The sequence below is a fragment of the Pocillopora verrucosa genome, chromosome 9 (genome assembly GCF_036669915.1).
Source record: "Pocillopora verrucosa isolate sample1 chromosome 9, ASM3666991v2, whole genome shotgun sequence".
NCBI lineage: Eukaryota > Metazoa > Cnidaria > Anthozoa > Scleractinia > Pocilloporidae > Pocillopora > Pocillopora verrucosa.
Window position 1 is genome coordinate 20392278 of NC_089320.1, and position 24920 is coordinate 20417197.

At 37.6% G+C, this 24920-nt stretch overlaps 5 protein-coding genes across 5 annotated transcripts; 2 read left to right on the top strand and 3 right to left on the bottom strand.

Annotated features, from left to right (window-relative positions):
* Positions 1-3108: 3108 nt before the first annotated feature.
* On the bottom strand, positions 3109-6052 carry LOC131777100 (NADH dehydrogenase [ubiquinone] 1 alpha subcomplex assembly factor 4-like). The gene is made up of 3 exons (XM_059093323.2): positions 5901-6052; positions 4851-4945; positions 3109-3901 (listed from the first exon to the last, which is right to left on the bottom strand). The coding sequence occupies exons 1-3, from the start codon at positions 6043-6045 to the stop codon at positions 3614-3616; spliced, it is 528 nt and encodes a 175-aa protein (XP_058949306.2). The 5' UTR covers positions 6046-6052; the 3' UTR covers positions 3109-3613.
* Positions 6053-6693: 641 nt separating this feature from the next.
* On the bottom strand, positions 6694-10376 carry LOC131777093 (microtubule-associated tyrosine carboxypeptidase). Its single transcript, XM_059093316.2, has 4 exons — positions 9687-10376; positions 8208-8376; positions 7832-7999; positions 6694-7503 (listed from the first exon to the last, which is right to left on the bottom strand). Exons 1-4 carry the CDS (start codon positions 10257-10259, stop codon positions 7073-7075), a joined length of 1341 nt encoding a protein of 446 aa, XP_058949299.2. The 5' UTR covers positions 10260-10376; the 3' UTR covers positions 6694-7072.
* A 5-nt stretch (positions 10377-10381) lies between these two features.
* LOC131777098 (EEF1A lysine methyltransferase 1) lies at positions 10382-13814 on the top strand. Its single transcript, XM_059093320.2, has 5 exons — positions 10382-10514; positions 10965-11114; positions 11271-11350; positions 12181-12461; positions 12970-13814. The coding sequence occupies exons 1-5, from the start codon at positions 10482-10484 to the stop codon at positions 13098-13100; spliced, it is 675 nt and encodes a 224-aa protein (XP_058949303.2). The 5' UTR covers positions 10382-10481; the 3' UTR covers positions 13101-13814.
* Positions 13815-13926: 112 nt separating this feature from the next.
* Positions 13927-19242, bottom strand: LOC131777097 (nucleoporin Nup43). The gene is made up of 7 exons (XM_059093319.2): positions 19060-19242; positions 18831-18956; positions 18021-18098; positions 17123-17291; positions 16565-16700; positions 16103-16254; positions 13927-14972 (listed from the first exon to the last, which is right to left on the bottom strand). Exons 1-7 carry the CDS (start codon positions 19186-19188, stop codon positions 14620-14622), a joined length of 1143 nt encoding a protein of 380 aa, XP_058949302.1. The 5' UTR covers positions 19189-19242; the 3' UTR covers positions 13927-14619.
* An 84-nt stretch (positions 19243-19326) lies between these two features.
* On the top strand, positions 19327-24374 carry LOC131777095 (probable U3 small nucleolar RNA-associated protein 11). The gene is made up of 9 exons (XM_059093317.2): positions 19327-19409; positions 19893-19954; positions 20293-20338; positions 20507-20563; positions 21364-21474; positions 21934-22030; positions 22822-22949; positions 23563-23673; positions 24238-24374. The coding sequence occupies exons 1-9, from the start codon at positions 19350-19352 to the stop codon at positions 24316-24318; spliced, it is 753 nt and encodes a 250-aa protein (XP_058949300.2). The 5' UTR covers positions 19327-19349; the 3' UTR covers positions 24319-24374.
* Positions 24375-24920: the final 546 nt, after the last annotated feature.

The following is a 24920-nucleotide window of genomic DNA, read 5'->3' on the forward strand; positions in this document are numbered from 1 at the left end:
AAAAAAAACCCTCGAACTTCCTCCGACTTCAATTGGCTTAGCTTCCTGTGAATCGAACCTCGCTGAATTTTCTTCCGGTTTTCATCGCAATTGCGATGGTTTGAAAACTGGCACAAATCCCAACAATCTTAAACACTTCTAGAAACTAGCTAAGAAACTACTAGATTAAAAAGAAAGCGGATAGGTTAGAGTGAGTATTTGAAGGGAGCACTGGATGTAAGCGGATTGCGGTTAAAGATGGTTGATATTCAGTGTTTTAGGGAATCGACGTAATGACACATGAATGCGCTTATACATTTTTAGCATACACGTAGTGATTTTCCACGCGCTCCCACGCTGACAAGCGCGCGAGTTTTACAGGTGGGAGAATTTCGATCCTTTTCGCAGGGGCGTGAAAAAAGGTTCATATAGACCTAACGTGAAGGCCTATCAGAGGATGCTTCGCTGTTCCAATGATTTGTCAAGATTAACAAGTCAAAGCTGAAACCTTTTGACGCAATCGCACCAAGAAGCCTGCTAGTAGATCCGCAGGACGTGCGTTTTTCCGCCTACGGTAAGATTTGGGACGAGTCGGGGAGAGATTTGCCAAGGATCTGGCACTAATTATGTCCTAGACCCCCTGCAGATCTCTCGCATAAGTGCAACGGTACACTCGCTGGCTCCCGTCGCTCAAGGCCTCATACTCAGTTCCCGCGGGCAAAGTAACGCTCGAGCCCAATCTTTTTTGATGAGAGCACACAATTTCCCCTAAATCATCCAAGACACATGAAAACCTATGTACTCATTCTGTTCTCGAGTGACTCAAAACAAAGAAACAACACCAAAAAAAAAGCATCATATAATCATGGCTTGGGCAATGACAGATATAAAACAAGAAAAATAATCTTTAAACCTTCTTACAACGAGGGATATCCCTATTTTAGCATTCGTTAAATCCAAAGGAGGGTTATTTCGACAAAAAGTGGAGACATACTCCTTTCAATATCTATTTCTTTTAATATATGACTGAAGGTTTGAAGGAAACACGTGAAAAGGAAATGTTTTACGGGATGTAGCGTCCTAAGAATACTGAAGCGTCTGCGTTTTCAAAGCTTTCGAGACAAGCACAATATCGATGAACACTATTGATTATACAATAATGATGTAATAATAATAATAATAATAATAATAATAATAATAATAATAATGGACAGTTACTCCACAAGCGTGCGTTTGATATAAGACGATAGATTATTTTATCATAATTATTATTATCATCATTCAGTATAATTAGGGAAATGACTGCATTTAGCAGACACTGTAAGTCTTCTATGTTGGGGTTATAACTTGCCATGGCTAAGATGGCGTGTGAACCTACCATTTTATTTGTCAACAGTGTTTGAACTAAGTTCATTTCTTTTTCGTAAACAGAAGGACCCGTGGACCTTAACAGATGGCAAACTCATCCAAGGAAGGAAGAACAAATTCTGGAAATGCTCATCAAGTCGAATCTTATAACGAAGACTTAAATTTAAAAAAAATAATTCCTGATCGAGTTGCTAATATCAGCGATGTCAACTTCGCTTGGTATGTTTTGAAATTTAGTTCTTCAATGCAGAGCATCACGTTTTCAATTATCTTCAACTTCAGTTTGAAATATTGATGAAAATATTCGAGACACGAAGGTCGCGGAGACACGACCGGAATGATTGACAACCATAGTTGCTTAATTACGAATATCAGCATTAAAATTCCGTGAAAATATTTATCGAGTGGCTAATAAGAGCATTATCGATTTTTTCAATCTGCTATGGTAAGAATACCTTATTAATGATAGGGCTGAGAACAAGATTCACTTAAATGGTTTTTCCACAAGCTTACTCCTTCTCTACTTGCACAGAAACACATTTCCTGCGTAAAATCAGACCCAAAACTGAATTCCTTCGCCGATATTTTGAGGAACAATCGAGAATACAAGAAAATATTTGTGTACAAGCCAAAGGCGCAGATTAATATTGTTTGCTTTTTAATCACTACAATATAACATCAATGGAACCTTTAATCCACCAAAAATTCCCTTCTTATCGAACCGTTAATCACTGTAAGCCACAAATCGGCTAGGATTTCATTCTGCTAATTGTTTAACAGAAAATTGATCGCAATAAGGCAATAATCCGGATAAGCGGACGCTGAGGATTTCCTCCAAGTTATTATCTTCCAGAGTAAACAGAATGTTTGAAATTACTGAAAAAAAATTCTTCCACGCACAAGACGAGAGCTGGTTAGATTGGTTATCACATGCGTGCTTTGAATTTAAACAAAACTTTAGATTTGAAGCCTCATACAAACATTTGAACCAAATGAAGTCAACAGTGCATAATAGACTAAAACCAATTGAAAAAAGCTAAAACACGTGTTAAAGCTGTTTTGTCAAATGTGACTTGAAATTGTTTTCTTGATGATAGAATCTGCTTAAAATGATGTTTGGGACTTCAAATTTAGCTCAATGCAAATAAAGTTAGCTATTACTTAGTGCCGTGTAAAATCTAGTCTTTCAGTTTTCATCTAGTTAAAATTTGTTCAACCAAACCTCTTTTACTGGTGCGGATGGGACATAAGATTGGTGGCATTATCTTTCGTGTTTATGACAATGTTTCAGGTGTTGTTTAAACATATACACCCAAATATCAGTATCCGTATTCTCCCCACTCCTCTCTCTACATTTCATTTGATACTAACAAGGAGAATTCGTTTAACAATCAAAGCTTTCTATGTTTGCGATCATGTCCTTCATTTTCATGATCTTAACCCTTTAACCCCAGAGTGATTAGCATCTAATTTCTCCCAACAGTATAACCCCTGCATCACACAGTAAGGTCATGAGAATAAAGGAAATGATCACCAAACAGAGAAGCTCTTGATTGTTAAACAAATTCTCCTTGTCAGCACCTTAGGTAAGGTATAGAAAACAGTATGGAGAATATGCATACTGATGTTAGGGTGTAAAGGGTTAATGAATGATTCAGCAGTATTTCTGTAAGGAGAAATGAGATGCTGGTCACTCGTAAGGTTGAAAGGGTTTGGTTATTCGATTTTCATTAAGGTCTTGCTTAAAGAAAACCAAGAATGCATCGATGATTTTATTTTATGCTGTACTTTATTTTTCTTTTCATAGTTCGTTTGCAACTATCATTATATTCGTGCGCGAAAAACAGGAAATCTCACATGAATTTAAACATCATCCCACCAGCATCAACCGCAGGACTCTGAAATCGCTTTCAAATTCTTGTGGCCGTACCAATGTCAAATTATGGCAGATAGTTGAAGATGAGCTTACGACATTATTACACGTAAAATCTTGACCACAATCCCGCGCAAGACGGTCGCTTTTCTGTCTCCTGTTTTCTCAGAATTGACGCGAAAAAATAAGTGGTCAAACAGATTTCACCAGAAAGTACATTGAATTTAAATTGATGGATACTGTCCGTAAACGAACCTCTCTTTTTTTAAGGAACTGGGAAAAGCGTGACTGTCGAAAAACGTGACTGCCGAAAACAACTAAATTAACCCCATAAGATATTTCCCTGACATACAAAATCAATCATCTTCAATGATCGCACCAGAGAAATTTGTGTCAACCAAGAACTGACGGATTTAATGGCCTGGGTAGTTCTGCTTTGGCCACCACTGTATAGTCACTATAGTACTTTAAAACTGACGATAAAGTTTCCTTGTCTAACTTATAATGCTCCGCAAGTTTGTATTTGGTCCACTCGTCAGGATCCTCTAATCTCTTCGCAAAAAGTTCTGATAATTGGACTGAGGTTATTTTCCCTTTCGGCACCACGCCCACCTGACGGGACATCGACGACTCGCGGGATATAGGTAATTTTCTGTTTGTCTCCTGCTCTCCACTGATTGGCTGAAACAGGCGCCAAGAGTGATTGGTTAGATGGTCCATCAGAGACTTACAGGTGGGAAGTTAGCATTCACATGATGAATACCAGACAAAGGGCAAATTGATAGGTGTCACTCTGTATTTCGCAGTATTGTAGGAGTCCTTTGTTATGATATTTGCCCTAAACTTTCTATCTCACACAGCAGCGAAAAAAATGTTTGTCTTTACAGTTCCATCTATTAATCTCATTAATACATCCATGGTGAATCAAGAGATTGTAATTCAAAACTGGCTATCGTCTATATTCTGAACTTAGACTTGCCAAACTGTATGTTCACTGTTTAGACTGCCAGCTGTATCCACCAGTCTACTCTTAAATTTCCAGCAAATTCTCAAGTCAATCTTAATACTCCACTTCTACAAAAATTTCAATCATCCTACATCATCTCCCTAAAAACTTGTGAAATGTTATAAAAATTTCTTCCTCTGTACCCTGCTGATTGTGGTCACATCACAAATGATTAAGAAAAAAAACTAATAAAAAAATAAAAATTAAAGTACCACAGAGTTATCACCATGGTCCTCTTTCTTTCTCCAAAGAGAACAGGTTATAAATAATGTTTATGGCAGGAACACACAGCTCTAACAGGAATGAGTTATCAAAATTGATACTGATGGTACTTAATACTCTTCACTACCTATGAAAGTCTATGGGTGTTGGTATAGACCAATCTTGAATTAACCCTTTAACTCCTAGATCAAATTTGTAACTCTCCTTAATGTCAACCCTACAATTCTTATAATGTTAGTTCAGAGAATTTAGTATTGGATCAACTAATTGTCCCCAAATTGATATTTTTCTTTATTCTCATCACTTCTTTGGTTGATATTGTATAGGTATTGTAAGGAGAAATTCTGTCTTGGTCACTCATGGGAGTTAAAGGGTTAAAAAATTCTCTCTCCAATTTCATACCTTCCCTTCCTGAGCATCCATTATTTTGAAATCTCTCAGTCTGCCTAGAAGGATGTCATCTTTTCTGTCTCTTTCTTTAAACAGCTCCTCATTATCTAGAGACCAACACTGATTTATCAGGACATTTAAAGAACTTTTTCTATTAGCTGCTGCAGAAAGTGTAATAGATGGCTTCCCGTAAAAGGAGCTGTTAGGTAAGACCCAAAAAAGAGAGCCTGCTCACAAGCTAAACAGACTGTGGTAAGAGGTCTCATAGGAGGCAAAAGACTGCTAGTAACAAGTTTCTATGAAACCCCTGGATTAATACACTTAATTTTTTAACACTACCCAGCTAAACAGGAGCATAAAATGTGGATTGTTTCTGTGAAATAGAAACAGGATTTTCTTAATACAGCCAGACTTTTAAGGAGCAGATCACATTAACTTTTACTCCAGTAACAGGATTGTACAGAAATCAACAAACCATGCTCTATGCTTCTTCCTTTTTACAAGATCTCTCCCCCTTTCCCTCTCCAAAAGAAAAAAAGAAGATTGTGTTGATGTTGTAATTTTTTGATATGTCCATCTTAAAGGACATTGGATTAAATGGGTTTAATCCTGTGATTTTCAGTTTAAGGGAAGACATTGGGATGAAGTGAGTGATAAGAAGAGAAATAGGGGTGAGGGATATGTTTTAAAGTCAAAAACTACCATTCAATCTGCAGAGAACAACAAATGCCTGAATGAGTTTAGTCTTAAAAGGTTGCTACACTTAGAGTCAAAATGGCTTTGCATGAGTAAGATCTAGTTGATTTCTGCCATTCTCTACAGATTGGATCTTCAGATTTCAGGTATCCAGACTCTTTCGTAGGATGGACGCAATCGCAAGATACTGTTCCTTTATTGATTCACCTTAGAAGGAGTTGATTGCATTATTTGATTTAAATATGAAAAGAGCTAAATCTCTGTACAATTGTACATTCACACATCAACATCAAACTTTCATGCCGTTAAAGGTCGAGATTTAGGAATGTTTTGCAATCACCCCACACTTTCTCTCAGAATACTCACGTTTTTGTGCATTAGCTATTGCAGCTTCTGAACTAGGGTGTTTTGGCGCAGGCTTTGGTTTCTTTTCCAGTATTTTCTCCACTCTTCTGTGAGTTTCCAAGGGTTTTCTCACGAGGCGAGTGACTCGTGAGATCCCGGCGCCCATGATGGATTTCAACTCTATGGGCTAACTCCGCTGGCTAACCGGCGAAAGCGTTATTTGACCCAGATCACCGCGGCTAAAAAACTGGCCTTAGTAAAACTCCAGAATGCCGCTACTCTAATTTGCAAGATTTCCTAATATTTATCAGAAGATACGCTGTTTCTGATAACGGTGAAACATCGATCAGCCGTCGTATTACGGTAAACTCGGTTAACGCAAACTAAGCACAAGGTTCCCCTGGAAGATAAAGATTAGCCAGGGGGGAAGGACCCCTGGATCTAAGAACGGGAATTCTCAGTTGAGATAAATTTGTATCTACTTAAGTTTAAACTCCTCGAGCTTTTTTTAACCCAGAAAAAGATCATTAAGAAATGAAAGTTGTAAGGACGTCTAGAAAATTTTTTGTCGAAACAGTACTGGATTGAAATGCTATAATACCGGAATGCGCAAAGCATGCATCACTAACTCCCCCCCGGTAGGTGCGATAAGTTTTCTCTATGGTTTGGAGTTGAGTAAACTAATGATCTCTTGTAACAAGTTGACACTGTCAGGAATAAGCCAATCATTAAAATGTAATGGAATTTTTGGGGTAAAGGCTTTTTCAGGACGTGATAACAAGGAGAAGCGTCGCTTCTTCAATATAAATCAATGTAAGAAAAAATATTATTGTTTCTTTTAATAAAAATTGCTATCATGTACAGCAACGCCAGTTCTTATTTCTTCCCACTCTAGAATTAACACGCACATCTTGAATGAATTCCAACCAGACTCAAACACTGTAACCAATTTAAAACAACGCAAGCTCTATTATTAATTCTTCTTTTAACCCTTTAACCACTAAGAGTGACTCACATCTACTTTCTCCTTACAATATCACCCCTAAGTCACACATTAAGGTCACGAGAATAAAGGAAATAATCGCCAACTTAAGAAGCTCTCGATTGTTAAACAAGTTCTCCTTATCAGCAAGTTAAAAAACGTGTGGAGAACAGTATAGAGAATATGCATACTGATGTTCGGGTGTAAAGGGTTAAGATGACAGAGGTGCGAAAGAAGCCACGCTAGTACACAGCCTTCTATACATGTCAGAACGCCGAGGCAAAATCCTAGTTGGAAGAGTCGTTGAAAGCGGACCACTTTGCGATCTTGATTTAGGACAACTAAAAATTCTGGACTGGACTCGATCTTGCGGTGAAACTAAAGATTTCTTTTTGCGTACTTTGGGTCGAGAGTTATTTCGGCATAACAAAGGTCTGTTAATTTTCTGTATGAGTCCATTCGTTAGAGCAATTTCATTCAGTGTTTTCTTGTAGGCTACCATGTCTTTTAGGAAGTGAGGTAGTTTAACACAGCCCTGTCGAGCAATGCGCTTGATCCTCTGCAGTTCGTCGCAACAGATTTTTCCGGCATACATCAGTTTGAAATCGATATCGTTCACTTGACGCAAAATAGTCACAGCTCCTGAAATGGTAAGGAGAGTGAATTAAAAATCACAAGTCAAAGCAAAAAACAGGGAAGAAGGGGCGAGAGGAAGGACGGAATTTAACGCCATCTTGTATTATCTCATCCACTATATACGCCCACCACCGGCACAAAGGTTTTCTTTCTTTTTTTTTAAAGACGTTGAATCTTTTCTCTTTCATTACTATTATTTTGTCAGAATTTCTTTGATGTTTCCTTTTTTCAGAAATCGATGAATCTCATCTTTTATGTAATTCAGTTGAGTTTGGCAAGAACAACTTAAAACAGTCTAGTTTTTACTGACGCCTACTTCAATATTTAAGTATACCTTCAAAATAGCACTGATCATATCCACAGCCTCCAATGTCGCTGCAATTGGAGAGACACCTCTTGGCCCGTACCACCTGCTTCCATCGCTGCTCTGGGTCGTATATGTACATCGCTAGATGCTCAAACAGCTCCTTGAAGGACATTTCAGTCGACATACATGCTGTGTCTGAAACGATGTGTCGAAAGAGTGGTGCGACTAAGAAGTTTGTTATGATGATACTGAACACGCGACAAGTATCTAATTTCTCCTTACGTTATCACCCCCGATTGTTAAACAAATTCTCCTTGTCAAATCCTTTAGTAAATGTATAGGGAACAGTATAGAGAATATGCAAACTGATGCTAGGGAGTAAAGGGTTAAGATAGATACTTACAGTAGAGTAACGCTGGCAGAAATAGCATCTTAACTTGCGCCTGATAAATGGTATTGATCGCTGCCAGACCTTCTTCGTTGACTCTGCCAGTGTAAGACCTAGGAGAGCGAAGGTCGAATTTCTTCCTGTTTGAGTACCACGGCTGCAAACCATCATTTGTGGCCCTGAGCTGAAACGCGAGATTGAAGAGTTAAGGAAAATCAGCTAGGAAAGGGATGACCTTCTGGTAGGAAAGGCTGTGACCGTTTGTGGGAGGGAAAAAGTACATAACAAGGAATTGCGAAGGTGTCTTGCGTTAACATTCGCAATTTCTTGATGTGCATTTCTGGATAAATAAGTTTGGACTCTACACAAACTGTTCTCAGCCTTAAGTTTTTCACCTAATTGAACCTGTTCATCTTAGATGTCATGTCTTTATGGCACCTTCTCTTCTGGGTCAAAAATGCACTGTAAAATCAAGTTTACTTCCCTCAACGAGTTTATGAGGGAAGCCAACTTCGCAACGTTTAGTTGTTTTATAAATAAGTGATTAGATTAATTAATCTGCCACCAGTAGCTTATAAAGCCAATTACGATAGTACACAATGCATCAATCACCCAAGAGTGTCAAAGGCAGTTCATAACAATCGAAATTACCATTAGCCAATGTAAATAATCATCGGTAGAAGTCGTGAATTCTACAGTACGCTAACCAAAAGCTGAAATAGCGAACCAATTCTCTGTACAATACTTGATCATGTACAGTACGCCATACTTCCATTTGTGTTTATGGACAGGAAAGCAAGCGGACGACTTAGCCTCAAGTTACTCTCGATTATGTAACGTAAGTTTAAGGTTGAGGTGACGAGAAAATTCTTCATCACGTTTACAGCATGTTTCTACTGTACCCTGTTGTCTAAAAGACTGACAGCTACATAAACAACAGAAGTTTATGTAAACAAAGGAAAAGTAAATTGATATCTCGTTATGCAAGTAGATTTTATCGTTCGCCGGTCTTGTGCTACGAATTAAGAGTCAAAATAAAACGTGCGCAAAGATACAATGATCGAAAATTATTTTTTCTTCCCAAAATCAGTCTATTGACTTAACGACAATTGGAACATGAATGAAACCCCAGTCTCATGAATGAAACCCCAGTCTCAAATAAACTCAGCTGCCATGAGCTTCCACCGCAAAATATATGAATTTTAAGTTCGTGACACACTCTAGATCTGCGAGGGAACATTCACATTATGAGAATTTTTTAAGATCAGATCGAGAGGTGCTATGGAAACAGATTCTCGCGATGAAGTATATGAAGCGTTTGTGACTTTGATTAAGAAAAACCTTTGCAGGAGGTGATTCACTATTTAAACAAGTTACATGGTCAGTTTTCCGGAAGAATAAATATTATATGATATTTCAGAATCTCTGATCACACGATTAAAATTGATTTTAAAGTTTACAGGAAATGAAATCTTGAAAGACGAAAAAGGATACAAAATGAGTGCCAATTTCGTGGTCCATCAAACTTTTAATTCCGAGTTCTCGGAGATAAACATTTTCGCTGCTTTTCTTGAGCCACAAACTAAACTTCCGTGCTTCGGGTCGATTGTAGCGTACATTGGGTCCTTGCCAAAACATCTTCCCACTGCAGTTCAAATCACTTGTCCAGTATACACTCAGAGAACCATCTAAACCGTGTGATTTTAAATACTGTAAGACAGTCTGAGACGCTTGGCTAAGAGAAATCTTTTCTCCAAAAGCTGCGTCAAAAAATACATCGCCGCCGCCGTATACATCCCTCACGCGCTCCAAAATGTAACGCGCTTCTTGAAAAAAGTCAAATCGTATTTCACTGTTCTTCTTATTTGTTCCTAGCCAGTCCACAGCGCCGGCGAACTGGAATTGTGGTATTTTACCAAACTTGAGGAAGTTTTCTTTTTCCTCTTGCAGGTTGTTTATGTGATCGTTCGATTGGTACTTTAGCGGCGTTTCGCGCAAAATCTTCACCGGCGTCTTCACAGCAGGATCGAAGTTGCTGGACATTTTGTCTTCGTCCGAGGATAGCATCCGCTAATGGGACATTCCGTTTTCATATCCACAATAATTCATCTTGAACACCTTACAGCTAGGGAATCTCACAGCGTCTCGCTGTTTGGGAGATGCGGCTGGCTTTAAGTGTGCATACAAAACCACTACAATAATTAGTATGTTGATGTCATGGAAACTTTTAATTTTTAATTAGTAGCTTTGAGGCCGCTCACAGATTAGGCCTGGTTACACGTTATCAACATGGCGGATGACGAACAAGAATGCTACAATAAGGTACAGTACAAACTCCCAGGGCCTACAGGACCGGAATCGACCCAAATACCCTTTTAATTTATTTCGGCCCCTACTAGTTTACGCTTCGCAGGTTTCATTTGCAATTTGTGGGTCTCAAGCCGATCAGACATAGTTTGGCGATCAAAGCACGTTTGCTCAGAAGAATCTTCAGCAGAATCTTTCATATGGTTTCTCTTCGCACGTTTGGACTTTTTGCATCATTGGTTCGTCACGAGACTTTGTGTCATCCAATTATGTCAGAAATCGTGTCAGTAAAATTGACTTCCGCTTGTGGTTGTCCGATCTTGCTCGTCAATCACTCCGTTACCAAAATGATAAACTTCATTTAACATAAACTATTAAATTGCATGCATTCACAAAATTGACTGCACTCTGCATATGTTGAATATGTTAATTTCAAGGTGGTCTCTTTCTCACGTCTAATTTCAGCAAAATCAGCCAGTTGGAAGTGAAAGCGATGATGATATCCCTCAGTTATCGGCTCATACTCTGGCAGCTTTGCAGGAATTTTATGCTAAAGAGAAACAAAGGCAGGAATCAGAAGCATTACAAGAAAATCAGGAAATAAGCGAGGACTGGGTCTGTCAATCAAGCAAATGATTCAAATTGCTTTTTTTTTCTGGTTTCCTCAATCAGGCTTTTGCAAGGAAATTTCTGAAGGCCATGAAAAACCAATTTGTGTTTTGTGGTTCTTTTTGTTTTGTTCATTGTTCATTTTGCTTTTTGCTCTCATAGCAATTGAGTCAGTTTTGGTATGACAACAGAACAGCCACAATATTGGCAGAAGAAGCTCTAAGAGCATCACAAAATGGCAGGTGAGGAAAATTAGGTTGTAAAGATTGGAGGTAAGTAGAACACAACTTTTGTATAGAGAGGCCCTTTCTCTAAGAAAGAAGAGTCTTTCCCAAGAACATATGAAAATGAACCTGTGTAGGTGGTAAACCTGGATGTTGACCTTTATATGTGGCTGTCGCATGCCCCACCAGACGAGATTAATTGATAAGAGCCAAATACAATTCAATACTTGCATTTTGACTTTACTTAGAAATGACAAGTATATACCCTGTGCACCTTCCAGTTATTTGTTTTAAAGCCTATAATATATAAAGCAGAATAGTAGAGACCTTCAAATAAATATAGATTTTATATTCAAAGACTACTTAACCTGAGCACATAACAATGCTGGCAGTTTATTTCCATGAGGAAGGGAGAAGGGTCTAAGTGGACCACTAATTATAGGCTAATGTCAGTTATAACGATAATAATATACATGAACAAATTACCTTGTCTTTTTGATCAAAAACAAGTGCATTTTTCATGTAGCAGGAGTGCAAAGCTGTAACACAAGTGCAAATTACCAATAGCATCCACGTTCTGCCAAAATTTTGTCCATCTTGACTTTCTGTGATGCGTTTTTCATGTAAATTATTAACAAGTAACAACATGATTTCTCATGCAATTTTGTGGAAATATGCACTTGTAAATTTTTCAAAGACTAGAAATTTTCACACACCCTACATGCTCGTGCAGTTTTGCTGTCTTTGAAAATATTTACTTGTGCTTATCAATGCCAAATTGCACTCAAAATCATGTTGCTACCTATACTAACTCAAAATTACTTCTAATTTTCCTTGTTAAATTCCAGAATAGCTTGCCTTTGTTCACCAACTTTGTACAAAAAACTACTTGAAATCAAACCAGAGGGATGTGAAGCAAAAGTCTTCGAATATGACAGAAGATTCTCTGTATTTGGTGAAGATTTTGTTTTCTATGACTACAAGAAGCCGTTGGACTTGCCTGCTTCAGTCACTGAGCACTCCTTTGATATAGTTGTGGCTGATCCCCCTTTCCTCTCAGAAGAATGCCTCAGAAAAACTGCAGAGACAATAAAATACCTTGGAAAAGAAAAAATTATCTTATGCACTGGTAAGTATCAGTGACAAGTACAAAACTGTCTTGATTACAGTCATGAGTTATACAGAGTCAAACATGTTATCAGTAGCTGTGCTGTCAATATGTGTAGATACATTCTTAAATTTTTTATATAAAATAGAGCATACTAATAATGAAAATTAAGATTATTATTAATCATTTGATCCCTGAGTAACTAACATCTAATTTCTTCCTTCAGTCACCCCTGAATTACATCTAGAGGTCACAAGAATAAAGGGAATGATCACCAACTAATGATGCTCTTGATTGTTGAACAAATTCTCCTTGCCCACACCTTAGAAAATGTATAGAGAACAGTATGGAGAATATACAAACTGGTGTTCAGTTGTGAAGGGTTTATTAGGGAGAAAGATGTTTGGGGGATGAAACATTGTACTCTCTGAAGTTGCTGAAAAAGAAATGCATAAGCCTTGCTTGAGAGAGTTAGCTTTCTGACCTGAATGCAATGCTGAAATGTACTGCTTGTGTTTGTTGGTTTCAGGCCAAATCATGGAAGATTTAGCTTTCAAGCTGCTCAGAGTAGAACCTTGCAAGTTCCAACCAACACATGCCAGGAACCTCGCCAATAAATTTGCTTGTTTTTTAAATTATGATAGTGAACTGGATAAATGACAGGCATTTCTTTTAGAAGATCAACAGTTTGTGAATTCTTCTACACAGCTTGAGGCCTCAAATTCTCAAATTCTAATGCACAGTAAAGGCATGTTATTCAATTTCTCATCATACTGAACTAAATCATGTCAATGGATTTGCAGTGCTACAATCTCAGTGGAAAGTGAAAACTGTTTATGGTACATACTTGCTAAAAACAGGGAAACACCATTCTTGACAATAAAATACAATAGTTCTTTCATAAAATTCCAGTCTCATTAACAACAGAGAAAAAGTGCTCATTTAGAAATAATCACCATGTGTTAAGGCCAGGTTAATAATTTTCTGCATAAAAATGAAATGTGTAGACAGTGTATGTCAGAACACCTACCACATACAATTCTAAAAGGATTTGCATTGCAACAAGAAAAGTTTAACTCAAGAAAATATAATTTTACATTCAGAGAGTAGTACCATGGGGCTAGTAATTATCTCTAGAGCTTTGGGCTATCACAGTAGTTTGGCAGAGAGTCTTAGAGTGTTTACACTTCTCAATGACTTCCCAATCATTTTCATAGAAGTTTGTGAATGCTTCAAAGTCACTTTCTCCACAGCCCTTGCCAGTTTACAACAATGAACTCCTTTCCTTTAACCACCCCTCCCCACCACCTTCACTGTCCATTTGTATTCAGTAAATTCCCCCCCCCCCCATCCCAGTAGTATTTCTCCTGCATTCTGGATGACAACCTAAGAGAGATTGCTATAAATCTGTTGCCATAAATTTTGCAGTCTTATAAGTTACACCACTCACAATCTATTCTATGATGGATAATGAATAAAATGAGCATTTCAGCACATACCCATTTGTATCTTTATTCAATAAAAATGTTGGCCTGTCTTGTGGTTACCAGTAAATTTTGAACAAGAGAAAATAGGATTTTTTTTGCTCTTGGTTTTGAATGACTAGTAGGTTTATACTACCTGTTAAAACAATTAAACTATTGGCTGCTAATTTTCATATGTAATAGTGTGAGGGCTTCTCTCTCACAAGCTATTAGATTGTTGTTTCCAATGTCTCTGTCACCTTCCTTATGGGCAATTCCACACTTGCCCCAGGGTTAACAATGGGCCAAGTGTCTGTTGAGTAAAGCTATCTTTGATGCTTTAAGTAGAAAACTAAGAGACTTCAAAAATAGCAATCATCTCTCAAGAGTTCAATTTGAATCTATACCATACTCCTTACACTATCGATACAATATCAAGCAGACAAGTGATGGAAATACAGAAAAATATCAATTAGGGGATTATTAGTTGATAAAACTAACATAACAAATGCATGGCAAACAGTAAGGAGAATTTCAAATGAGATCTTGAGAGTGAAAAGTTGGATGGCTGCTGATTTATGCCAGGAAATGTCTGTTCCTGTAAATTGATCTGCAAAGTTAACTGTACAGTCTAAATATTATTAAGTTTGTAAAAGTTACAATGTATAAACATTATGATAATTACATTTTTAATAGCTTTGATTATAAAAAAATAATCATTTAATGACCAGATCTTTGATAATAAAAATAGCTTCACAGTCACTTCCACTTAACAAGTGCATTGATTGAATATCTAGCGAGTTAATTGACAGTCTGTTATATGGAAGAAGAGAGAATGTTTCCATTTTATGTTTTGTTGCATCGACCGATAACCATGGACTCGTACTCTCATATCCACCGCCAGCACCTGCACCATTGCCAATACTGCTGAGGTGACTTGAATTAAAACCTGGCATGCCTGTGGTGCTCTGGACAGCCACAGAAGTACCATCCCAGTGCCAGAGGGATCCGTCTTCAGAACAAGTGAATAAGTTGTCTGGGCTTAACGGGTGAAATTTCACTTCCCATACTTATAAAAAAAAAGAAAGAAAACAAATAAATGACCACTAGAAGTTTGAAAAGTGTCATCCCACTCACATTCAAACCCTGAAGCTTCTAAACTTGTCTGTTGATCACATCTCACAAATAAACCTGATCATTTCACTGAGCTTCAAGTTTTAGGTCCCTCGAGCAAAACTAAAATTTTGGGGACTTAATGTAGCAGAAGTCACCAATCTAGCAACCTGTGTTCCACAGCCATGTGGCCAAGTACTTTACAACTTTCAGATTATTAAGTGTTAGTGGTCTTCAGTTGATGCATGAACAACACCTTACACAAAATACAATCAGCACCTCTCCTGCATTCTTTCACAGAAAACAAAATCTTCTTTGTGCTCAGTTATCTTTGTATCCAACCCTCACAGGTCATATTAACCTCCAAAAATGAATGCCAGCCATATGGCTTCTTTTAACCCTTTAACCCCTAAGAGTGACCAGCATCTACTTTCTCCTTACAATATCACCCTTGAAGCAAACAATAAGGTAATGAGAAAAGGGAAAATGACAACCAACTAATGCAGCTCTTGATTATCACACAAATTCTCTTTGTCAGCACCTTGGGAAACGTATAGTGAATAGTATGAAGAACATAGATACTGATGCTAAGGAGTAAAGGGTTAAAGACATGCAGCGTGCCCAATGGTATCATGTGTCAAGTACATGTGCATGTCCATGTCCTTTCCATTTTTTGACACCAGTGTCACATGACACATTTTGAGCAGTTTGCATGCCACAGTTAGATGGAGTAAATAACACTCACATTACAAAACCCACTAAAATTTTTAGTAGCAGTCTAAAAAAACCTCTATGTTCTACTAACTACTACCACTAACCCTTTAACTCCCATGAGTGACCAAGACAGAATTTCTCCTTACAATATCAATACAGTAGCAAGCAGACAAGTGATGAGAATAAAGACAAATATTAATTAGGGGATTATCAGTTGATCCAATACAAAATTCTTCAAACTAACATTGCAAGAGCTGTATGGTAGACAGTAAGGAGAATTGCTAATGAGATCTTGGGAGTTAAAGGGTTATGGGTTAGAAATAACAAACTCTTGACAAGGTAAGGAAAAAAAATATGGAAAGGGTGTCCAACCTTCTCCTGCATGTGCTTCTAGTAATGTGACAGGATAAAGTTCTTGTCGCATATCCCAGATACTTAGTACACCATCTTGACCTCCAGCAGCAAGTAGGTGTGGCTGCATCGGGTGTTTGTCAACACACAGCAGTGAGACACGGTCCCCTGAACTGTACACAAAATAATTTGCAAATGATATATTTCAAGCTTGGTAGCAACTTGGGTCAATTTATATTGAAAATTGCCAGCCTCTAACAAAGCCTGGGTGCTTCATTGATCATACCGCATTTGTTATAAAGTAATTGTTTTCCCCATTGTTGGACAAGCAATGTTATTATCAGTCTTTAACAAAACAACAAAAACAAGAAAAATAAATAGAGCAGACCAGAGTTTTTAACCTTTCTGAGAAGATTAAACATTAACCTTCATTAAATATAAATTAATGATGTTATCTATAATCAATGTTTAATTGACACTCACAGTAACATTGTTCTTCCAGGCTTATTCCCAGGTTGTCGAAGATCCCAAACTTTGAGCTGACCGCCAAATGTTACAGCAGCCACTTCATGTGACATTATACAAGTAATACTGTTTATAGTTGTGCTGTCTGCAGAATCTGGGAACACAGGCAAAACAATGAGATTTCACAGTCACATAATTTAAATGAATAAAATTGCAGGACATCTTATCTGGGGATAATGCTTACCCAACAAAATGATTTAATGGTAACCTTTTATGAAATCTTACTGAAGGTCTTGGGATTTCATAGAATATTTTGAAAGGGCTGATCAACTTCCTGAGAAATATAAATAGTGTTTGAGAAATTGAAACAGAAAGAGGCAAACAAACAGTCCTTGAAATAAAACCTGTTGGCTGTTGTGCATAAAGCTTGTAAATGTATAGCTTTGTTGTACAGTTGGTAGTTGCACCAAACTGGCATTTGGGAGGCATGGGTTTGAATCTCACTTTTTTCCTGCAAATACTACTGTAGTCTACCAACTAAAACTCTATCTCTACTTCAACTCTGTTATTTCTTACCTATCGATCTCACTGGATGCCTCTGATCAAGTTTCAATACATTGATCCTTCCGTCTTCACCAGCGGTTACTACATCAATGGAGCCAGAATTTGTAGCAAGACATGTACATGAACAGCCACGACTTCCAACATGGTGAAGAGAATTCCATTCAACCTCGGGTCTGATGGCCTGACAAGTTCAAAAAGATTTTAATATCCTTTCCTTTCAACTTCAGTGTTATAATAAAAACCAATTTTGCTTGGAATCTTATCAAACAGTATTGCATGAAATAGAATCTGGTTTGTGAATTTACTGTACAATAAATTTTGGAAGTGAGAATTTAACTTTAATTGATTTCCAAAGCATCTGGCAGCATAACTCCACCAACCAGGGATACAATTTCACTGCAAAGTTCCAGGTGGGATGTTCACTGGAACAACTTTAAACTCTTGATTTAAAGAGCAAGCACGAGTAGAAAAAAATGTGGGTGATGCTGTAGCATAATGGTAAGTGCACTTAACTCTGGGTTGAGCAGTCAGGTTTCAAGACCTGTCATAGGTTGTGTTCTTGGGAAAAGAACTTTAATCTATAGTGTCTCTCCCAACAGGGGTATCAGTGGGTGAAGCTGGTGAAATTTTAGGGGGAGAGGGAACCTTGTGATGGACTGGCATCCCATCCAGGGGGAAGTAGTAATACTCCTAGTTGCTTCATGCAGAAACTGCCAAGATACGCTCTAGCTAGCTGGAGCACTTGGCTTGAGTACTGACTTGAATTAACTACCTGTGTATACCACCAGATGTGGAGACAAGTACTGGGAGAGCAAAGTGCCTTGTACAAGAACACAACCACATCAGTTGACCTGAAGACCAGTATTGTGTAGTATGGATTTACAAGGATTATAAAACCTTTTACACTAACCTGGTGTTTTGAACTATATTGGAACAGGTGAACACTTCCTGTTGAAGATGATACCATGATTCTCTCTGAATCAATACACTAACAAAGAAAGTTAGATTAATTAGGTCAGGTTTAAACACTTAAAGCAGACTGAATTCAGCAAATTGAGGACAAAAAAAGTTGAAATATCAATGTCTTGAGCATGCTTTCCTGTTAAGCTACGTATTTCACAAAAACTAGGCTCAATCACATGCTGTTTTAAGAAACATCTGAGCATCACAGCTCTTATGATGATGAGAAATTTTTATAAGTTGGCCAGTGTCAAACTGTCTGGCAAGAAGAGAAAACACTGACAAGGGGTAGTGACAGTCAACAGTCACTCTGATCAAACCAATTAACTTGCCTTGCAGTTTGATCAGTTGATGCACATGCATAATTATAAGCTGTCAGGTTTACATATCATGCTAAAAGTTTACAATGAACCTTATAAGGGTCTATCGCATGTAAACTCAATGCTAGATCTTAATTTGATTGCATTTAACCCTTTCACTCGTAAGATCTGAATGCTAATTCTCCCCTCTAGTTTCCTTGTAAATTGGGTACGAGAATTTGGTTTTAGATCAAGGTAACAATTTTCTAAATAAATTTTAGTCTTCTCATTACCTGTTTACTTGATAATGTATGGATATTATAGGGAGAAGTTCCAAGTTAATCATTTGTGCTAGTGAACGGGTTAAATAGCGCAAAATTGAATTTAATTATCAATAATATACTTCATAGCTCATTGATGAGTTGAGCATATTGACTTGCTAACTATTTTGTATAATTTACCTCGATGTCCGTTACATCTCCAATAAAATTAGTGTCACACAACAATTTTGGTTCATTTGCGACAGCGAAGGAGGCAGCTGATTCTCCACTTGGCTCCTCATTTTTCCAGATGGATAATTTGTTAACCTAAACAGAAAAAATACAGAAAGTCTTACAAATAATTTCTTCCCTACAACATAACTGTCAAATCTTCGAAAGTAAGATTGTGTTTAAGAAGAGTTCCACTTGCCTGGTCGTCCCAGCCGCCTGTAACAAATGTGTCGGAGGCATTCAACTGGCCCTTTTCTTGAGGAATCCATCGAGCTTTCGATACCTTGTGCCCTACATATTTAACAACCGTTTCTCCAATACTCGCCATTTCACAAAATTACCTCCGCACATGGCGCGCAAAGTTACCGAATGAGCGAGTAAGACCTAGTACCAGTCCCCGGTATAGACCACGATATTTTACATAAAGACTGTAGCTCAAATTGTAACCAAGGACCTCCTAAAATCGCGGGCTCTGAATGAATTTCAAAGATGGCGTCTTTCGAGAAGGCTAAGAAGTCTTATCAGAAGTTTCATAAAGAAAGGGGACAGGTACAATCGAAATCTCTCCATAGATGCAGCTCCAAGTAGTGAAAATTGATATAAGTCAAAGAAATTTGTTGAATTCATGTTAATGGCGAGATCAGTTCAAGACAAATTCATCAAACAAAAGCAATCACATATCGTCTGTAAGCTTTAACACATGTACTTAGACTCCATTGATTCTGTTTTAAATAATTGTTTGGCAGTTCCTGAATTCTCAACACGCACCAGAGGTTTTTAGATTTTAGCTGTGACAGGGAAGCAAATTAAAAAATTAATCTTTCCAAATTTGATTTCAAATTACCAGTACCATTTAATTGTTCGCTGGAAAAGCGCTAGCTAAGAGTGGTTGAATTTTTATCTTTACAAAAGAGTCAACCCTTCTGTAATAGAATACAATTTGGGAATTAACTTTCAGATTATAGAATTTAAATAATTAAACAACTTCGTCACAAAACACTCGCAAACTATATTTTCAAAATTATTTTTCAGTTGAAAAGCAGAAAGAAGTATGGTCTTCTTGAAAAGCATAAAGATTATGTCTTGCGTGCAAGGTGAGGGTCGCCCACAGATATATTTAACAGACTTGCTCGAGCTATCATTGAATTTGAGTGCTCATGCTTGGTTTCTATAGCATTTAACAGCCAGGAGGGTGGCTACTGTAATGACAAGAGAAAACAATGTTCTTTCTTACTCTCTTCTGTAACTTACTTGCTCAAGATGCCAAGAAAACAAGGCAGGCAGAGCTTGAACTGGTACCTCTTATTGTAGCATCCAGTATGCCAAATTGCATCTCACACAAATTCTCTTCATAGCAGGGTATTATATTTACCCACATACTAACCAGAAGCCAGGATGTTCTTTTGGTTATCATTATTTTTATTTTTTACAGAGACTATCACAAAAAGCAAGATCACCTGAAACTTCTGAGAGAGAAAGTGAGTTTATTTTTCATTGTGGTGATACCATTTATATTTGTGACCTATTGGTATCAAATGTTATTTCAATGGAGAAAGTCATTTGTCATAAAAATAACACTTTGCAAAATAGGAATTTCAAATTGAAAGTGCCACTTAGATATATAATTTTTCTTTCACTGCTGTCAGGCATTAAACAAGAATCCAGATGAATTTTACTTCAAGATGATCAGCAGCAAAACCAAGGTAAGGAAACTTATATTTTTCTGCTGTTTCATTTTGACTTTGTTACAGTGCAGCTACTGTTATCAGAGTCATTTTCACAAAAGTCACTAATCTGCTGACAGGAAAGGAGTGGCAGCTTCCATCTGAATCCTTTTTTGTTATATTTGGTCTGGTTTTTAATTGACTCTGGTAACAGTTTCAAGACTGTTAACCCTATCACTACTTGTGAAATTTTAAGTATCAATTATTGTCTCTGTCAGTCCCAGATTTTGTATGATTTTAGCCCTGAGAATTTAATATGAAATCAAATTGAATCATATCTTATATTCTGCTCATTACCTCTTTGCTTAAAGGTGTGAATAATGCATGGAGGAAGTCCTTGTTGATCACTTCTGGGAGTAAAACGTTAACCCCTTAACTCCCAGAAGTGATTAACTTGTAACTTCTCCCTATAGTATTCATACATTACACAGCAAACAGGTAGTGAGAATACTCAAACTCATCAGGTACAATTTATTACTTTGATTGAACACCTAATTCTCGTAATCAATCTACAAGGAAATGTGTAGTAGCTAGAGGGGAGAATTAACAATCAGATCTTGGGAGTTAAAGGGTTAAGGAGCTGGTTGTGAAATAATGCCAATGTTAAACCTTTTACACCACCACTGATACTGCCAGCATGTATATTTTCCACATTGTTCTCCTTAGTCCCAGACAAGTAGAATTTATTAAACAATCAAGATCTTCTTTGGTTGGTGGTTTTTTTAATTCTTGTGAGCTTAGGGATCATTGGGTTAACAATAAATGGTTCTGAACTGTAGGATGGAGTCCACCATGCAAAGAGAGGAAAGACACACACTGCTAAGGCTCTGAAGCACATGAAAACACAGGACCTGAACTATGTTAGTTCTAAAAGATCCATGGAAGCAAAGGTAAATGAATACAAAACTTGATGCAAATGGTTAAAATATTTCACATGGTGAACAGAGTCAGTCTAAGGCAGGTTTCAGTCTCCAAGACTGGCTGGCCTAAGTTAGTGTTTGAATAAAGAGGCAGTGTGGATGAGTGGTTAGGGACTGGTATTGTAATCTAGTGGTCCTGGGTTCAAGCCCCCACCCCAGCCACTCACTGGATTTGTTTACTCTTGCTCTGAATTCAGTCTGTTGGTTGCACTTTGTATACAGCCAATTTCTAACCTGTTGTTATTGGCCCTGAAAAGTCTCATTTGGGTAGTGATCAATTAGGTCTACATACATGTACACACAATGAGTGACTGAGGTAAATTCTCTGGTACTGGTGTCCAGTGAACTGTGCATGATTGTGAGCATATTTTTGTGGAGCCTGCCTGACAATCACAATGCTCTCAAACAGATATTACTCTCTTTAACCAGAAAATAGAAAAACTTCAAGCTAGTCTTCATTTGTTGGAAGATGACAATGTATGTCCTGTGAATCAGCATGTAGTATTTGTGGACAGTGAAAAAGAAGGTATGAAATACATCCAGGCAATACATATTAGATGGAGTAGGGATAGCCCAGTGGGGAGAGCAGTGGTGGTAAGCATGTGGCAAGAGCATTTGTTTCCCACCACTGTGGTGCAGGTTCAATGCAGGACCTGGCATCACATGTAGTTTGAGTTTGTTGTTGGTTCTCCTCCTTACTCAAAGGGTTTTTTCTCCAGGTCCTCCAGTTTCTCTCCCTCAATCCAATTTAACCTGGAACAGTGGACAGGAAGAGCCACCTAGTGGAATGTTCACTGCTGAATCATTATTATTGTTACTATTAATATTATTATTATATACATGCATTTTATGAACCTTTGTCCAAAACGGCAATTTTATGCCTTAGTCCTCTTAGCCTCGAGTACATCTTGAAAATTGTGTTAATTTTTTGCTATGAAAACATCAAAACGTTGCACTCCACATCAGAAGTGACCACATTGTGAAACAAATGATTATATTTCTCTCTCAAAGAAACAGTGTTTTTTTTCTCACATGTGAACATAACATATCATTTTCACTTACAAAGATATCATGTTTTCAGGCAAAAGCTCATATGGTATTTCTTTGATGTTTATATAAAAAAGCCGTATTTAAATCTGAAGTTAGCCCAGAATTAAATTTTTCTTTATACGCGTAAACAGCTGGACAAATGTCCTGCCATCCATGGAGTTGACCGTACAAAACCTTTATTTGACCGGTCATGGTCCGTCGACTGGCCGTTATTTTGAGCCCTGGATTGTTCATAATTTCAACAATTCTTTTATTTTTGTTCATTAGCTCAGTCTTTTGATGCTGCTGCACATTTTGACACTGTACCAGAACTTGTGTCAAGAACATACAACAGGCCCAGAAAGGAAACACTAAAAAGACATCTTGTGCAGACTCCAGATGACCACACTGTTCAGGTACATGAAAAGTGATTTTTTGATTTTTTTTAAGAAGGGGATAGGGATTTGGTAGTACTATCTAAGAAATGTGTATGAATTTCAATATTTTCCTTTGAAGCTGTTGATGAAAATGGGTCTGACTCAAGGATGGGGTGTGGTCTTTCTCTACATCTAGGCAGTTATGAAAGCCGTAAAACTTTCGAACGCAAATTTACTTTCCAAATCGGTATTCTTAATCCCCACGTTATCAATGAACGCTTTTCATTCAACTAATTTGAATGTATTCTTGTGTTTTTGGCATTACCATGTTATCAACAATAGCGTAGCTCCATCTTTCTGTATATTTACCACACACAACCCACAATTCTTCTATTCGCTCTGACGAAGGGCTAACGCTGGAAATGTCAGCTTTAGATTCTCTTTACGGCAGCCAATTTACATTATTAACTCAGTTGATAAAACCAAAGTTATCTTTTAGTGCCTTTCCACCCCCCTCACACCAAAATAACCCCACCCCATCCCACCCCTTATGGGTGTAGATCCCAAGTCACCCTTACTGAAGTTATGTTTCCTGCTTTGACCCCTCTGTTTTATCATGTTAAGTATCTTCAATGACCTGTTTGTTTTTCAGAGACTTGAAAAACAAAGGCATCGTTGTTACGAAGAGTTAAGAGAACGAATTGAACGGGAGAGCAAATTGCAAAAGGTCACTGAGGAACTGGAGCTTCAGAAGCACCTTATGGTATGAGATACCACGACAAAAACATTTTTTTAGGAAACCTTCCGAACAGAAACATCCTCAAGCATTTAGTTTTGAGAACAGTAGAAGAAAACTGATAGCCCAGGGCTCATTTCAAGCGTAGACACCTAATAAGTAAACAATGAAGTTCATTGTCATGTTACTTAACACAACTCTTTGATTTGAGGTTAATGTAGTTGAATGTAGTGATGAGATTACAATGGGTAAGAGCTGCAAACTCTTACTCACACCGAACTGGTGTGACGCGCAAATGGCGCGCGCGCGCGCTCTGAGATTTTTTAAATTTGAAAACACATGATGAGCAATTCTTACGCGTGCGATTTTTGCGTTTTTTTTTTCGGAGTCGCGTTTTATGAGATTTATTCGCTTTGGAGTTGAGAGTTTCCGTTTGGTGGTGGTCGCCTATTTTCCGAAGATAATTTTGCTTAATCGCTTTCGAACAATTAGAGTAGCCTTCCACTGGAGCATTGATCTTTACCATTTTATACGTGTTGCTTTGAAATTAACAGTTTTATGTTCTGACAAAGATCATGTGCTTGTTTTCAGGGCAAAGGCAGACGAGTGAAAATACAGAAAGATGAAAAATCTACACCAGTTTACAGATGGAAGAGAGAAAGAAAAAGATAGCACGAATTATTGACTCATTGTAGTTGCTAAATAAAGAATCTTTGTTACATGAAAAAGTCTTGTTTTCTTAAGATATTTTCCGTGCAAATCAGACTGTCACATAATCATTTTGTTGTCTTGCTGCGGAAAATTAAGAGTTGTTTGCCGTTTGCGCGTCTTGGAATTGCAAGGTTATACTTTTTTCAGGGTTTCATTAGCAATATATTTTAATCTTCGCTAGTTTAAACCATCATTAGTTTATTTTTATCTCCTATGTGTTTTTCTGTCTAAGCGACAAAATTTATCACCGGCTTCTTTATGTCAAAGGCAGTTTTGGACGTCGCAAAAAATACTTGAAACTACAGTGTCGTTTTAAAATGTGTTCGTAATGGACTGTTGGAGAGTCATGAATCACTTTGTGCAACCTCAAAAATAACATTTAACCAATTTGCTTCGATGTAAATGTTTGACCCGAATCAAGAGGTTTTAAACAGTTTTCAATCTCTTGCCCGAGTGCGAGGAAATATTTTGAAGGTATAGCTCGAGGACTGTGGTAACGACAGCTCGGACTGAATGCTGCTGTAACTAGTTAAAGACAAGGAAAGTTTGCTATCTCGCTCGTG